General features: G+C 56.6%; 1 protein-coding gene and 1 non-coding gene across 5 annotated transcripts in view; both read right to left on the bottom strand.

The window, feature by feature from the left end:
- Positions 1-13,416, bottom strand: part of NOL4L (nucleolar protein 4 like) — a 125,158-nt gene that overhangs the window by 59,051 nt on the left and 52,691 nt on the right. For all 4 annotated transcript variants that reach the window (XM_023626315.2, XM_070248034.1, XM_023626316.2 and 1 more), the window contains exons 3-4: positions 10,969-11,080; positions 2,711-2,820 (exon numbers count right to left, since the gene is read on the bottom strand). In XM_023626315.2, coding sequence (XP_023482083.1) covers positions 2,711-2,820; positions 10,969-11,080 — 222 coding nt within the window. The remainder of the gene's footprint in view (positions 1-2,710; positions 2,821-10,968; positions 11,081-13,416) is intronic.
- MIR8962 (microRNA mir-8962) lies at positions 13,154-13,254 on the bottom strand. The gene has a single exon (NR_127966.1). It is a non-coding gene; the product is annotated as a microRNA mir-8962 (primary transcript).

The raw sequence follows: 13,416 nt of genomic DNA on the forward strand, positions 1-13,416 counted from the left end.
GCAGTGGAGCCAGGCCCATGGCCGCGTTTGGATGAGGGGCTGTTTGCCCACTCTGAGGGGAGCCCTGCTCCGACATTGCTGCACAGGAAAGAAGCCACTACTTCAAGTCTATGTATTTTTAGTTCCAGCTCGAGCTGAAGAATCAAAGACTTCTGAGTCCTTGGCCCTTCCTTGCTGCTGCAGATAAATACTCTGGTGAGCAAGGGCCTTTCTCATTCCGCCGTGTGCCTGGCTACAGCACAGGGACAACAGTGCTGCCTGAGAGGCTGGGGCCTTGAGAGCACCTCGCTGGGCGAAGGGTGCTGGAGACCAACAGAAGGAAGGCCCTGGGCATGAGGCGGGTGCAGCTCCTCCTGCCAGGTGTGTGCAAGGAGGGTGGGCACCTCTGATCCCCTGCAGCGCACGGGAGAAAGTCGGCTGCCTTCAGAGGCCCACCTGGGAAACCATGAATGAAGGCGAGGAAGACACAGTCAGCTCTACTGCAAGCAGAGGCCACCCCAATCTCAGCCTCGGCCTGGGCCCCAGCTGGACTCTCTGAGCACCCTGGGGACAAATGCTTTCCCACAGCCCTCCCTTTCTTCGGGAGTAGCCCAAACCCCACCAGGGCAATTTATCTATCTCATTTCATGAACTTTGGTTCATTCACAGACACAAATCAAGCGTTTCTGTGCCGAATGCTGTGCTTTTCCCCTTTGTCTTCAGCAATACAACTCCTCACACCCTCTATGTGAGTCACACCAGCCTCTCAAATTCCTGCAGGCTTTATCCTCCCTTGAGCCACAGGGCCTTTGCACGAGCTGTTCCAGCAGCCTGGAGCTCTCTTCCCTTGAGAACTGGATCTCAGCTGAAGCATCCTTTTCTGAGGCAAACCTCCCCTGACCCCCGCTATGGTTCACCCGTGATGCCTAAGTCCTCACAGCACCGTGTCCCCAACTGCGTGGCACCTGGAACTGCTGCACCATGATGGCTGATCAATCTTTCCCTCAGCTGTTTATCACTACGTGCTATGGGCTGGACATTTGTGTGTGATTCTTTTCTCAGTGTCTGTCTCCTCCTAGACCATGAGAAGAACTAGGACTGGTGCCACCTTTGCTCATCCCCGGAGCCTGGCTCAGGGAGTTGGGCCTCACAAAGACGTGTTGAGTGACTGAATTCCTGCCAGTGCCCCTAACCACTGGTCTTAACCCCCACAGACAGTAAGAATTTGTTTAACCAAACAAACGGTAACAGGATCCGTTACTGAGAGACACAACGTGGGCTACACTGTTCACTGCTGGTTCTGGCGATAATCTGGAGCTGGTGCCATTTTGCAGGAAAGAAAGAACAGCGGGGCTGTTCTCAGGCTATTGGGAAGGCTCTGTGTTTTGCTCTTCACAGCAATGGATGAGAACGGTGATAAGAATGTGTGAGAAGCCAGGTGCCCGTGACAGTGTGGGTGCTTACTGGAAAAGAAAGGACACCAGTTCCTCTCCAGAGGCAGTCAGAGGAGATCGCTGACATTCCTGCACAAAAACAGGTGTGCCACCGCGAGTCGGAAACCCCAACACCATTTTCCCCGCTGACATTATTCCTGATTACGTGAGGTTTCTCAGGGATGCGACCATCACAGAATAGACAGTCTCAGGTTAGAAGATGCGGGAGACACGGAGACGTAAACAGCTCTGCCACCCGGAGCAAAGCTTACTCCATTCCACCGGTAGGGCTGGGTGTGGTGTGGGGGATGGGAGGGCATCAGAGGAGCAGGACTCAGTATGTTCAAGTCAACAGCTCAAGTGCTCACACTGGGTACCAGAGCCCCAGATGCCATGTGAACACGTCCTGCTGCCCCACTGCAGAGCTGGCTGCGGGGCCATCGCCCCCATCGTGTACCCGTGCTCAGGTTGGAAGGAGAGCAGCCGTACACGGGACAGCCTGAAAGTCAGACTTTCAAAGTGGGGAGAAAGAACCCGCTCCCCTAGTCAGGCCTCAAAGATACGGCAGGGTCATATGTCACAGCAGGTGAGGAAACATGAAGGCGGAGGGAGAAATTATCACCCTGGTTTCAGGCAGTGGCGGAGGGACGCGTGGCACTCACCCTGTCCTCCTCTGAGAGACAGTCAGGCTACCTGCTCTGCAAAGGGCTAGAAGGTGGGCTGTGTGGGGAGGCAGGCGAGAGCTGTTTCTTTTCATAGCATGTTTCCACGGCGCCTGACAGCCCTTGGCAACCCATAGCTGGGGGGTCTTGTACAGCGAGGGGGCCCCAGAGCCTCATCTTACCTGGGCCACCCTCCAAGCCCCATCCTCCTGGCCCATCTGGGCCCCAAGAGTGACAGAGACCATACGCCACAGGCCAGCCCCCGACATCCCTGGGGAAAGGAGGCTAGTGACATAGCAGACAAAGGGCAGAGCAGAGAGAGAAGAACCAAGAGCCAAGGTCTGCAGCTCCCACCCACCCCCTCCTGTGCCCCTGTCCCTGGGGACCGCTGTGCGAAGCACGAGCTTCCTAGGTTTCAGGGAAGACCCGGCGGGGCTGTCTGCTCAGACCCTCTACCTAGGAACACATTCCTTCCCTCCTCTCTCAGCCTGGACCGCGCCGCCCAGATAACCAGATAAGGGCCTCTTTGATTCCCTGTGTGTTTACACAGGCGGTGCCCACGTCTTGGAAAGCATCGGCTACATCCAGGCAAGTCGGGGCGTCGCCGGGTGGGGTGAGGGGAGACTGACGCCTTACCTGCTCCTGGGAGTTCATCACCCGCAGCTTCATCTGCTTCAGGTACGTGGAGGTGAGGGGCATGTTGTAGTCGATGATCCCGGAGACCAGAGGGGAGGCAGGCTCGTTTTCTGGCAGAAAGAAAAAAAGGAAGCCCCCCTCAGCCTGTGCGGCGGGCCACCACAGCCCGTCACCTGCACGGAAAACTCAGCACAGAGCCCAAGGAGATGGAAGGAACCGGCCAGAAGCCACGAACTGGAGGCTCGCCCCCCACATCTGGCCCGTGGGATGTGGACTGCGTCGAGCTGAAAATATTTTTCAATTAGGTGCCGCTGTTTCAGAAGAGAGCTCACATTTTAAAAATCAGGGATATTTGGCTTCTTTGAGAAATGGGAGGTCTGGCCACACAGGGCCCACATTTCCACATGGCTAGCCACCACTGCAGCGGAGCGCAGCCACTCCGTCTAGACAGGGCGCAAGCTCTCCGTTTTGCCTTAGTCCCCACACTCCCTATTGTGCCGCACACTTTCACTCCATTATGATCGGTGCCAGGCCCTTGAAGTCATCGACGTTTGCAACCCCCTTCTAAGCCAGCTCTCTTCCTGGTGCACACGTGCCACCAGCACCCCACCCCGTCTCCCACCCCCACAGCATCCCCCCAAAACACCGTCAGGTGCCATCTGGCTCACAGGTCTGGGCCAGGCTTCCAGGACACCCCCCCACAAACACACACATTCTGGTTCCTCCTTAATCACATGGAGAGGAGCATTGTTCCTCCCGTTTATTGCTTTGTTATCCTGAAGATCAAAGTAACGCATGTTCTTTTTGTAGAGCATTTGCAAAGTGTGGAAAGATGCAAAGAAAAATAAAAAAGCTCATAATTGCACCAAGCAGCTTGGCATATGCTTCTGTTTATTTTTTTCCCTGTGATTTCTCTTCTTTACACACTTGATATCATAACGCACACAGAGAATGATAGTCTGCTTCAAAAATATTTTTTTTGGCTTAACAGTTTGTCATAGGCATTTCCCCCACCATCAAAAATCTTGTTTTGCTTTGCAAATATAATTTTTATAGCCGTGTTCTATTTTACCATATTTTACTTGAGTCATTCCCTTAGGATCGGCTACTTAACTTGTTTCCTATTGGGGGCTATTCTAAACAACACTGCAGGGGACATCTTTGTGGATGAATATTGGTCCGTATTTCTGATCATTTGTGGATCGAAGAGTAGAAACAGCGGATAACTCTCGAAATCTCTGGCCAAGCTATCTTCTGCAAAGACTGCGGCAGTGGACACTGCTCAGCTATTGTGTTCTGCAACTAAGGTGCCACTGTGGGTGCCATGTAGGAGAGACAGAAGCGGCACAGGAGTAAGTCAAGGAAGACAGGGAGCATGATTAAAAGGGAGCCCATCACCCCTCTCCCCGGCCCAGCTTCCCCTTCAGATGTGTCCCACTATGACCAAGCTCGAAACCCTGGAGCCACCTGCTAGGCCTCATTTAGTCATTTAGTCACTTGACCCTGCTTCACCCTCTGCCCCGGAAAAAGTCTCTGGCCTCCTCTTCCTCCTGCCTCCAAGGGCTCCAGGCCTTTGACCCAGAGTTCCCCATGGTGCCTAGTTCTCTTCCTGGGCTGGGATGTGAGGGGCGCGAGGAGAAAGGGGAGTGACTCCTGGACTAGCCGAAACCTGCCCGCTACCATCACCACCGCGCCCGAGACACAGGCTGAAGGGGAGGTGGTGACAGGGCCAAGGTGGAGGAAGGCAGACCTGCCGCCCCAGAGCGGAGCCCAGGCCAGAAAGGCCCCTGCAACTTTGAAAACGCTACGCTGAGTGAAAGAAGCCAGACCCCAGAGGACAAACACCGCGTGATTCCACTTCAATGGAGCACATTCGCAGAGACAGAAAGTAGAAGAGGGGTTGTGAGGGACTGTAGGCTGGAGGGAACAGGAAGTTACTGCTTCATGGCTGCAGTTTCTGTTTGGGGTGATGAAAAAGTTTTAGAAATACATAGTGGTGATGGTTGCTCAATAGTGTCAATATAACCAATGCCACTGAGTCGGGCACTTAAAAATTATTTAAATGGCCAGTTTTATGTTATAAATATTTTACCACAATAAATAAAAGGTCCCTGACAACAAGGGGCCAAAACTACCCAAAGGGACAAGGGAGAACCTGGTTGGCAAAGACAGGGCCAGCCCTGCGGAGAACAGGCCCAAGCAGAGCCGGCCCGGGGACCAGGGAGCCGCCTTGAGGCCGTGTGCCTGGGTGACCGCACAGCTTGAATAACATTTTTTTTTCACATTTTATAAAAATGCAGACTTTGTTTTGCTTTTTAAAGCTATGTAGTCAACGCAGAATTTTTGTGTTCTTTGAGGAAGATTTTTGTTTTTCAAGGAAGAAGTAAATGTCACTAATAGAATGTTTCAGAAACTGGCTTGAAATGGACCAAACTTTTTTTTTTTTGAGAGCATTCCTCTTGTTTCAGTGACACCAATGCACATTGGCCCCTTAGGCACAGACGCCCAGTACTGTGGGGAAACGAAAATGTGTTCTTGTGTCCTCGTGTCCTCTTCTCCTTGCTGCCCCACCATCAACCCAGACTTGACCTCCTTAAGCCCAGGGGCATGTGGGGACCTGGCCCCCCCAAAATTGGTGGGGTTTGATGCAGACATGTGAGGCAGAAATTCCAGTGATGACATCGAGATGGTGTCACTCAAAAGAGCCATGGTTCCTGTTTTCAGACCGTGGGTCTTCAGAGGGAAAATTCTGCCATTTCCGTTTCATTTCCTCAAAGACGGGGTGTCTGGTGAGAACTTGCTAAACAACATGGTATGTGAGTGTGGCCCCCTCACGCTCAGGGTCTCAGGTCAGAGCCATAGAGGAAGACCTCGCTGGGTGCCATGGTGACTCCTGGTGTCTGGTCATCCACAGAGGCTGGATGCTGTGTTCTTTTACCCATGGTCACCCGTGTCCTGCCTGAAATGCCACGGCTGCTCATGAAAAGGCATCTTTAATAAAGCCAGGTACGGCTTGGTTTAGGAAAAAAACAAACGGCTGGGACGGTGCTCTTAGGAGGTGAGAGAAAGGGTCTTCAGTGGCCTTTTGCCTCCTCAGCATGTTCATGGATCAGAAACCACTACCGGAGCCCAGAGGTGAGCTAGGAGGGTGCAAGAGCAGGCAGGATGCCCTGGTCGGGGACAGCCTGAGCATGCACACAGACCCACCAGAGATGGGTGTGCAGCGATGCTCGAGTCTGTGGTTCCAGAAGGGAGAGTTCTGTTGGGGAGGCAGGACCTGGGTGGGTGGGAGACATTCCAGGTGAGGGAGTGGGCGGGGGAGCTGGCTGTGGGAGGTCAGAGCTTGGCCACACCGTGCCAGGAGAAAGGCAGGCAGGGTTTTCGGCAGTGGGGAGCCCCAAGGCTCTGAAGGTGATAAGTGCTGCCACGGAGAGGCTCAGCTTAGCAGGGCAGAGATGAGGAGCAGGGGCCAGGGGAGCTCTGTGGAGGCAGGCGCTCACAGGTGACAAATGCCAGGATGGCGGATGAACTAAGGTGGACCCGTGACCGGGGCAGAAGTGGCTTCCTCATGCTCGGCTGAGACAGGCCAGGCCCCTGCTGCGGTCAACACATGCAGTAGCCATGCTCGAGCCACAACAAATAACCTGATGCCTCTGGTGAGTTAGGGGCTAGCAAGGGGCACAGAGCCAAGACAACCCAGCAGGTTGCTGGTGAGCGAGGCAGAGGAACCACCCAAAGACATGTTTCAGACATGCCTTTGCCAAGGAGAAGTGAAGCCAGCCTGAGTGCTGGACCTAGTTTTACAGGCCTTGAAAATACTGGGTGGAGAGGCTTCACCCAGGCCTCGGCGAGCACCGACCCCACAGCCGGGCTCCAGCAGCATTCATCAGTCCACAGATTTCAGCTGAGGTGGCGGCCTCGTTCCTCCAGGTGGAACACAGGGGGCAATTCTCCCGAGCTTCCACCTGCAGAATGGAAGAAGCTCTCGGTCCAGAGACACCCGTGGCTTCTGGGTGCCGGTGGCAAGAGCTCTCCCAGGCAGGGATGGGTGTTGCAGGATGTGTGCACACAGAAGCCCTGGCACAGAGGAGCCACGAGGCCAGCCAGCCTGTCGTGGGGTTCGGATTTGGAAATAGAGATCCCAGGCCTGGGGCCAGCTCAAAAGGGGATGAGAAAGCCTCTTTGCCGGGGAAGTGAATCAACAGATCAGCCAGCCTTCAAGGGGCACCGATGTGCGTGCACTCAGGGCGGGGAAGGTGGGGCACCTGCAGGTACGGTCCCTGCGCTCAGCAGGTGGGACTGACGGCGAGTCTGTTAGAGCTCAGAGGGCTCTGGCAGCTCAGGACAGCTTCACGGAGAGAGGACCTGGCTGGGACTTATGTTCAATCACTCCACTGACAGCTCCTGAGCACCTGCCAGGAGCTCCATGCAGCAGACCCTCCAGCTTGATGCTCCCCGGGACTCCATGAGGCGGCGTTAATATCAACACCCCCATCTTAAAGATGAGGCAACAGCCCGGGACGAGGCTATGCCACCTCCCACGTCACACAGCAAGTGAGTATGAGGGCGGAAAGAGGACAGGCCAGCAAGCAGGCCGCCCAGGAAGGACTCTCCTGGGGCACAGGAACGGGCTGGAATGGGGGGCTGGAAGGGGTCATGTGGGGGTAGGACAGGAAAGGGGGGTCTGGAGGGGCAAGGCATGGAGGGGTTGGAAACCACACAGAGGAGTCTGGGCCTGCTTGCAAAGGAGCCACTACTGAGTGGACGACTCTGTCCCTGAGGAAGGGACCCTCTGGCAGGGGAGTGGCATTGCCCACTGCTAACTCCTAGTTTGCAGCCATGCAAACAGTATTTTGTCACATCAAAGAAGACAGAAAGGTGCCCCCAGAGGCCCCTCTCCCCAGGAGCTGGGGCTGGTCCAAGGGCACACCCACTTCTCACTCTGTCCCCACTCTGCCTGGACTCGCTCAGGGGCTGGTGGAAGAGGAGCGTGGAGCCGGGAGGCCCTGGAATTTCCCATCCTCAAACTTCCTGATCCTCCGCAGCCTCCTTTGTTTGTGCTCCTGGCGTGGGGGCAGGGCCTGGGACCGTCCAGGCCTCACGTTCGGCCTGGGGACAAGCCATTGAGCAGGGGAGGCTACTCTGCTTCCTTTCTTTCTTTATAACATGAGGCCAGGAAGCCAGGCGTTCTCCCAGCAGCCCCTCGAGAAGTTTCCATCCTGTTCCCTGTCCCCCTCCAGGCCCCACCCTCCTGGGACAGGAACTCGGGCCTGCCTCTGGGGCCTGGGGCAGGCTCCAATTTCCCCCGGAGGGCTAGCTGCGGGAGAGGGAGGCGGAGGGCTGGCATGGGAGGGGTGCCTGTGAAAGAGCAAGCGGGGCAGCTGCCCACATCCAGAGAGGCCAGCATGGCAGGTGGAGATAGGATCTCCAGGCTCTGCTGGGGAAGGAGAACCTGCTGGCTGGAGAGGTGGTCCAGGCGCCTAGTGCCCCTGGCCATCAAGAAGACAGGAGAGCCTTTCAGACTCTAAGGCTCTCCACTGGCAGATTCCAGAAACCAAACCCTTTCCTTTTGCCCAGGTTGTGGACCCAGGGTGCTTGCCTGGGTGGGGTGACTGGCTGTGTGTCTCCCCGTGGGGCCACCTGGACATTAGCAGCCCTGTGTCTGGGCACTATGATGCAAGACCATGGTGGGGGGACAGGTTGATGTCCCCTAGGCACCCACTGCACCAGGCCCCCCATAGAATGGGTTCATTTAATTCAACTGCAACCTCATGACAGCCCTGGGAGGGAGCTGTTACTCCCATTTTGCTGATGAGAAAGTAAGTTCTCCTGCTTTCTGGGGGAACTTGGACAAGCGATTTCTCCATCACACCTCTCTGTGCCTCAGTTCCTCACCTGTAAGCTGGGACAGATACTTCATAGAATCGCAGGAGCTGTTATGAGCAGCTGATGTTCAGAGAGGTCCCCTAACCTGCCTAGGGACACACAGGATGGCACACCCTGGCCTGCCCAATCCCAAACCCATGCTCTTCCAAGGGCCATGTTGTCTCCTGCTCCCCTCCCCGCCACCCCCCCGGTGTCTCCTCCTCTCCCTGTGTGTGACGCTCCCCTCCTGGGGACAGGGAAGTGGCTTTCTGCCCAAGGACGGGCAAAGATGGGCACAGTGCAGCCTTACTCCGCCCTCTGTCCAGCCCGGAGCAAGCCCCTGGAAAGAGACGCGCGAGCTGCACAGAGCCTGCGAGCTGGTTTATATTCTAGGCGGCTCCCTCCCAGCATGTGCTCTCTCTCCCTCTCCACCTCCCTCCCTTCCTCCCCCTCCTTCCTCCTCCCTGGGTGTGGGGGCACGGTGGTGGCAGCACAGACAAGAGACAGGCTGCTGCTGTGCTTGGCATCACCCTCCCCGCCACGCGGAAGCCCACAGATGAGGAGGAGTGGAGCTGCCGCCCCGGAGACCTCGTAGCCTTCACTGAGGAGTGGGGGAGGTGAGGAATGTCCTCCACACCAGCAGGGAGCATGGGAGCAGAATAGATGGAGCCTGCAGACACCTTGGAGCAGCCCACAAACGCAGCCCCGACTGGCTTCGCCTCTGTCCCCCGAGGCAAGCAGTTCTGTATCTGACTCCGCCAGTTGCTATGGAAATGATTAGGACAGAACAGGAGGGGACAGGCAGCCACCACCAGGGCACGTGCGCCCCTGGGACCCAGACCCCAGCAGGATGGGGAGTGCAGCAGGGAAGGCCTTCTGGGCCCTTCTGCAGGTACCACGTGCTGTCTTGGCCCAAGAGTTGTAGCCCCTCAGCTGGAGCCAGGCCACATGGGGCAGGAGCCTCACTCAGGCGTGCAGCATTAACACACTACCCGCCACAGCCACAGCTCCCTCCTCCTGCACAGTAGCCCTGTGTCAGGCACAGGGATTAACTCTCAAATCTCATCAGCCCCCTGAGGTGGGTACCATCATTGACTCCATTTCACAGATGAGGAAACTGGGGCTCAGAGAGATGCAGTCACTTGTTCAGGACACACAGCTGTTGAGCGGCAGAGCCAGGATTTGAACCCACCCAGCACAGCCCTGGAGCCCCTGCTCTTGAACCAGCACTTACGAGGGATTAACTAGACTCATTCCATCCCTCATGCTTTAGAAGCTACCCAATGTCCCCAGTGAAGCAGCCCAAGGGCCCCCGTGGACAGGAAAGCCTCTGGATTTGGTGAGGTGGTTGGTGTCGGAAGTCGCTCACATGCATCAGGGGACAAAAGAATGAGAGGAAAACCTCACTTGACACCTATGCTCCAATTCCTTTGTCATCAACTCAGCCATCGTTGTTGACTTTTCCTTCCCCAGATTCAGTGGACGCCACTTGAGCACCCGTGTAAACAGCTCACCCTTCATGCCCTGTCTGTTCCCATCCTCAGGCAAAACACCCACTGACGTCAGGACCTCTGCAGGCCTGATGCCCAGGCGCAGCCTAGACGCCCTGATAAACCGCCCACCTGGGCACCAATTCTCAGGGCAGAGTTCTGATCATACCAGCCAAGTGTATCGGCCCGTCCCGCTGAGGCAAAGCCACCTGTCAACCGAGGGGCCCCGGATTTACTGGAGGCCTCTGGGGACATTCAGGTTGAGGTGGGGGATGGGGGGGGGCGCCTGGAGTGGGGGGCCTTGCTATGTCTCACTGGGAAGGGCAGAGCTGGACAGTATGGACGTCAGTCCAAGGCACCAACTTGGTCGGTCACAAGTGCTCTGGGCATTTTCAATTCTACCCACTCCCCACAGATTTCCTGGGTGTGCCCCAGGAGGAAACAAGCACTCAGGGAGGACCTCCTGCTGACAGGTGTGTGGCTGTAGGGTAGGAGGGCGCACAAGGCGAGGGGTGTGCCCTGTCCTCAGAGAGCCTACAGTCAGGTCAGCGAGACCAGACCCATGCAGACACTGCCCAGGGTGAGACCTGGGTGGCACAAATTCCAGAGCCTAGGGAATGAGGCGAGGTGACACTTCCATCCAGAACTTCGGTGGGAGAAGACAGTCTTGAAGGCAATAGGAATATACTGTTGATTTTTAAGGGAAACTTGACATTTAAAAAAAAAACAAACCCAAATGAGGCTCCGTGGGCAGCCCCATGGACCCACAGTGGCCTCTGGGAGTTGTGACAATTGCTGGATGGGACTTTTCTGTCTGTGCCAGCAAAGGGAGACCCGTGCGGTGGGAGAGCCTCTCCCTGCACGGCCTCCCCGAGCCTCCAGCTCGCCCGCCTCCTCCCCTACCTTTGGGCTCCAGGCCGTTGGAATTGAAGTGCATCCTCTTCTGACACTCCGTGCAGCTCATGAGGAAGCGGGTCACGGCCTCTCTCGGAAGGAAGGCATAGGTCTCCGCGATCTGGGGGAGAGAGGAGGTGTGCTCGTCATACGGATCTGTGGGGAGGCCGCGTGGTCACTGGGTCACCGAGGGCTGTGCTTTGGTGGCAGGCATTTGCCCTTTGCCAGGAAGGGCAAGGATTCAAGGAGCAAGGGGCAGGTGGCCTTGATTCTCAGCCATGGAAATGAGTCAGTACGTTTGCAGAAACCCATTTGTCTTAAATTTTTGAATAAAGGAGCTTAGAAATTGAAAAAGCACAATATTTAAACATTATCTAGTCTTTAACCCCTGTTCTAATAAGTAATATTCCTCTCAGAACATTTTACTGCTGCTCATTCCAGGGTAGGATGAAACAATTTCCCCCCTTAGAGATGGATAAACTGAGACCCACTTAGAATTCAACTGGCTCAGGGCCTGGAAACAGAACCCACGGTTCTACAAGCTGTATCTTTTCATAACTCACAGATCAAGAACCGTTTTAGGGAGAGCTGTGAAAGGCTGATGCCAAGGGATCAGATTTTTCAAACTGGACGGGCTCTTAGGGACCCCCACATTCCAGGTGAGGTCATGGTCACGGGGCCAAGAGAGGTGAACCCACTGACCAAAGGTCACACAGCTCTTTAGAGGCAGTGCCATACTAAAGCCCGTGCTCCAGGTCACACCACCTCACAGCTGCCTCCAGAGGGCCTCCCCTAGCTAGGGAGGAGAAAGGGGGTATGAGAGGGAACACAAGAAAGAGGCTAGGGGTGGGGGAGTGGGGAAGACGAGGATGTGGGCCCAGAAGCCCAGCCCGGTCCTCTTGCCCTGGGGTTTGGGAAACCCACAGGCTGAGGGACCTTGTAAGCCTAGGTTCCCTGGCTGAGGCCAGTAGCCACCCAGTTGCTGGTTTTTGCACTTTTCCAGGAGCCCAGGCCCTCCCGCTCCTTTCCACTAAGGGGCAGCATCACCCCAGTCTTCCACCATCCTCTCCGCAGCCCCGCCAGCAAAGTTGGCCGAGGGCGCTGGTCAGCCCGCAGGGGAAGGGGGCTGATCTCCAGGATGGTGCCCGGTCTGCTCCTTTGGGAGGCACACGCCCTGCCCCATCTCTGTGGTGTCAGGAGGCGGGGCAGGGCAGGGCGGAATGGATGGGGTCAGGGGAGAGGTAGGAGTCCAGGGTGCCCCAGGCTGTGGCCAGGCCCTGGGAGGACCAGCTCAGGCTGTGCTCCCAGCTCAGCAGGCCTGTGGAGCTCCAGGGGCCGCTCCTGCCTGGCGGTTGGCCGCAAACGCAGAGTTAATTCTGGTGACACAATTGTTATTTCTCAGCTGATTTGATGCTCTGCGGAGCAGGCAGGCTCCTTGATGAGTTATCTCCCTTCCAAATTCCCTGTGTGATTGCCTTCCTCTGGAGGTCAGGGACAAGGGCAAACCCCTGCTCTCTGATTGGAGCCGGTGGGTAGGAGGGCATGTGGCCCGTCCTCCTCGGGTGTTAGGGCCGCGGGATGGGGGCTTCCCTGCCACGCACATGGACATCTTCATCCCCAGCCCGAAGCTGCCTGGAAATCGTAGCGGCAGCATGTCTCTCTCAGCCTGAGGAGTTAGGTGGGAGGGGCCCTCCTGAAGGAAGGCCAGCTGCCGGAGTAAATAGGCAAGAAGGAAGGGCACCCGCTGGGCCAACCAGAGGGCTGTGGCCGACTTGGCCAAGAGATGACCTCCTAGGCGCCCCAAAGTGTGGCATCCCATGTCAGGCCTCAGAAGAGCTGAGCGGAGGACTTGGGGGGGCAGGAAAGGGTCACAGGGTCCTGGGAAAAAGAGGAAAGGCTGATACCACAGGGACAGCCCCACTTCACTACACGGTGCTCACCTGCCATTGGACAGAGAAATAGGTTTTACAGGGCTCGGGGAGAGCCTTCCTAGCCTCCCCAGGGGCCAGAGTGGTAGCCGCCACTCTCTGGCCTTGGCGGGGACCCCAGCACCAGGCACAGGCTGGCTGGCGTGCCACAGGGAGGAGAAGTGCTGGGTGCAGCCCTCCTGGCCCTGGGTCCCACAGAGGGGTGGATGGGGTGGACCGAAGGTGGGTAGGTGAGAAGTCCTTGGAGCTGTCTGAGGACCAGGCAGGGAAGGCCAGCCCTGCATGGCTGGAATGTCTGCAGCCTTGCTAACAGCTCCCTGGGGAGTCAGAAAAGTGCAGAGTGCAGCCCAGCTCCACGCCGCCGCTGCAGGGACCCGCATGAAGGAGGCCACCTCCCCCCACTGGGGCCTTCAACCTGCGGGCATCATTTCGTTCACCCTCCTGGCTTGTCCACATGAGAAATGGGACCTCCAATTCTGTTTGACTGCATGGATGCCCAAGGCCACAGGACCACAGGGTGAGTTGAAAT

This window comes from Equus caballus, chromosome 22 (assembly GCF_041296265.1).
Source record: "Equus caballus isolate H_3958 breed thoroughbred chromosome 22, TB-T2T, whole genome shotgun sequence".
NCBI lineage: Eukaryota > Metazoa > Chordata > Mammalia > Perissodactyla > Equidae > Equus > Equus caballus.